The 2385-nt window shown below is 53.0% G+C and overlaps 1 protein-coding gene across 1 annotated transcript in view; it reads right to left on the bottom strand.

The window, feature by feature from the left end:
* Positions 1-863: 863 nt before the first annotated feature.
* The window catches only part of ENPP6 (ectonucleotide pyrophosphatase/phosphodiesterase 6), a gene marked incomplete at its 3' end in the record, with an annotated part of 56633 nt that continues 55111 nt past the window's right edge, over positions 864-2385 (bottom strand). Inside the window, exon 3 of the mRNA XM_082715482.1 lies at positions 864-1075. Within this exon, the coding sequence (XP_082571608.1) occupies positions 864-1075 (212 nt within the window). The remainder of the gene's footprint in view (positions 1076-2385) is intronic.

Below are 2385 nucleotides of genomic sequence, written 5' to 3'. Positions count from 1 at the left end.
TCCTCCTGCAGGGCGCTCTCAGGTTGGTGCAGACCGTTCCAGTTCTTTAATTAATGATGCACATTCTTAGTCTATAGACTTGACTTGGGGGAGTCGTTGAGCATATGTGAAAGGGGCCATAAGGCTGAACTCTGGGGTCCTATTTGATAAATTGTTGCTTCACTATATTAAATGGACCCCAGCGTCCCGAAAATGTTCATGTAATTTCCACATGTTCACTTTTTCTTGTTGGAAAATGTAACTTATAGCAAGAGTAGCTTGGAGAGAGCCAAGCTCATTATTGAAGAAAAAAACCAACGTTTATATGTTTAGCATCCATTTTGAAAATATCTCCGTGTGGGAAAATCTTTGGTCAAGTTTATTATGGGTATGTTTATCGTACACTTTTTTTCTGTGTATGTAAGCATCTTCGAGCTTAAGGAAATAAAAGTGCTTAAATGGGCAGAGCTGATTTCTCTGATTGCAAAATACATGCGAGCAAGCCCCGAGGTTTTATTCAGCAGAAGCTGTGGTTGGCATGACCTATGGAGGCATGTTGATGGTTTGTGCAGAAGCGTGTGAGTGGGGGGCAAGGGTGAGCTCTTCACCTCCGTCCTGCCTTCTTTTTAAAGAGACACGTGGTGTTTAGCCACCTTGTGGTGCCAGCTCCGTAGGAATCTCGAGTTCATCCCAGGGACGGCGGGAGCACCCTGCTCACAGCTGTTCCCATGTGGGTCCGGAGCAGGACGAGCTTAGCGGAGGCTGGCAGCTGCCTGGGCAGGTCCCTTCTGAGTCAGCTTCCGGGTGTCGGGCTTCCTTCCTGGCCTTGCTGGGAGCTCCCTGACCCCCTTCTGGAAAATCTTGCTGCAGAGGGGTACCTCTTCTCAAACTGTGGGGCGCGTGCACGCTGGGTTCCCAGCCGGCACACAGGATCTGCCTGCAGACACCTTGGCCTTGACCGGGGCTGCCACTGCTCTGAGCCACCTGTCCTCCCCTGCTGACTCGCAGCTAATAGTAGCAGGGGTCGGCTTGCAATTAGCCGGCAAGGCTGGTGGGGGATGATAATTCCCTTGCTCCGGTATAATGCGGTGTGTTGCTGTTAGAGAAAGAGGGAACGGAGACGTCAAGGTGTGACTTTAAGAATAGCCTCTTTTTTTTTTTTTTTTTTTTTTTTTTTTTGCAGTAGTGTCCCTTTAAAAGTTAGTACCTGTGTGTTTATGTCTGTGGCTGTATTCTCTTTGGCCCCGATCCCACGGGACGCAAACCATCCACTACCAAATCTCATCGAAAAATTTACTCCGGAAAGTCCCTGCGGTCTTTCTGCCATCGGAATGAGGGGAGAGGACACAAGCAGCAGCGGCGAAGGATCCGAGTGTGTAATTAGAGCTAAATTGCGTCGTGTGGGCTGGGAGTGCCGCAGGCGGTCGGAGCACAAGGAGATCACACAGGTTTCCCTCTTCCTTCTGCCTCCTACGGCTGCCTGTGCAGGTCCCCCTTTTGGATCCTGTACAAGTCTGCCCTGACTCAGCTTCTCCGTGAGCTGCGTTACGGCACCTCCTCACTCCACAGCTGGGGAGTGTTCTGCCTTTATTCATGGTATTTCCTTCCTGACAGCATTCTCTCTCGAATCACTAGAAATCTTGTCATTGGTGACCTTTCCCGTCCTGTCCCCTCGGACTGTCACTACCGTGGGTCCTTGCTGGTTTCCTTTTCTGCTTTGCAGCGCCCATTGAGGGACTTCAGGGAAGTTGCATTGTCCCTGTCCTGCGTCTGACCTGCCTGTTTTGTGGACGGTACTGTCCCTCCTACGCTTGTGTATTTCCCAACAGTCTGTCCATCCTGCTTCTCCTCCTCTCCCCCCGACGTTTCATCCACTCCCCCTGCTTCAGCTATCACCACGGAGGATTCAGCAATCCGCGACGCTCCCTGGGCACCTGCTCTGCCCCAGGCATCGACCTAGGCATCAAGGGGACCTGATGCGTCAGCTGGGCCCTGTCTCCCAGAGTCCAAGATCTAGTGAGGAAGGGAGACCAGCAGACGGCTCATCTGAGCACAGCCCGAGGGCCTCCCCACTGAAGGAGTCTGGCTCCTGTGGGCACCGTGGAGGGGCGCCTAGTCTGGCTTGGGGTGGGGCGTGACTCCTGAATCTACAGCCATCTTACACTCCCCCCCACGCCCCCCATCTTGAACTTCAGTCTCTCTTGGATGACCTGTCACTGCTCCAAGCAGACCTGTCAAGGGGAAATGATCTTTTCCTCCAAACTCACTGCCCTCGGTGCGGCCCCACTCCTGGCAGGATAGCCAGCGTTGCCCCCACGGGGGCTGAAAACCTGGGACTCGCACTGGATTTCTCATTGCCCTGAAATTCATCACCCAGGCAGGCGCCCACCTCTGTCAGCACTTCCT

The sequence above is a fragment of the Mustela nivalis genome (genome assembly GCF_964662115.1).
Source record: "Mustela nivalis genome assembly, chromosome: 20".
Classification (NCBI taxonomy): Eukaryota; Metazoa; Chordata; class Mammalia; order Carnivora; family Mustelidae; genus Mustela; species Mustela nivalis.
The sequence above is the reverse complement of the archived record's forward strand: the minus strand, read 5'-3'. Positions and strand labels throughout refer to the sequence as shown.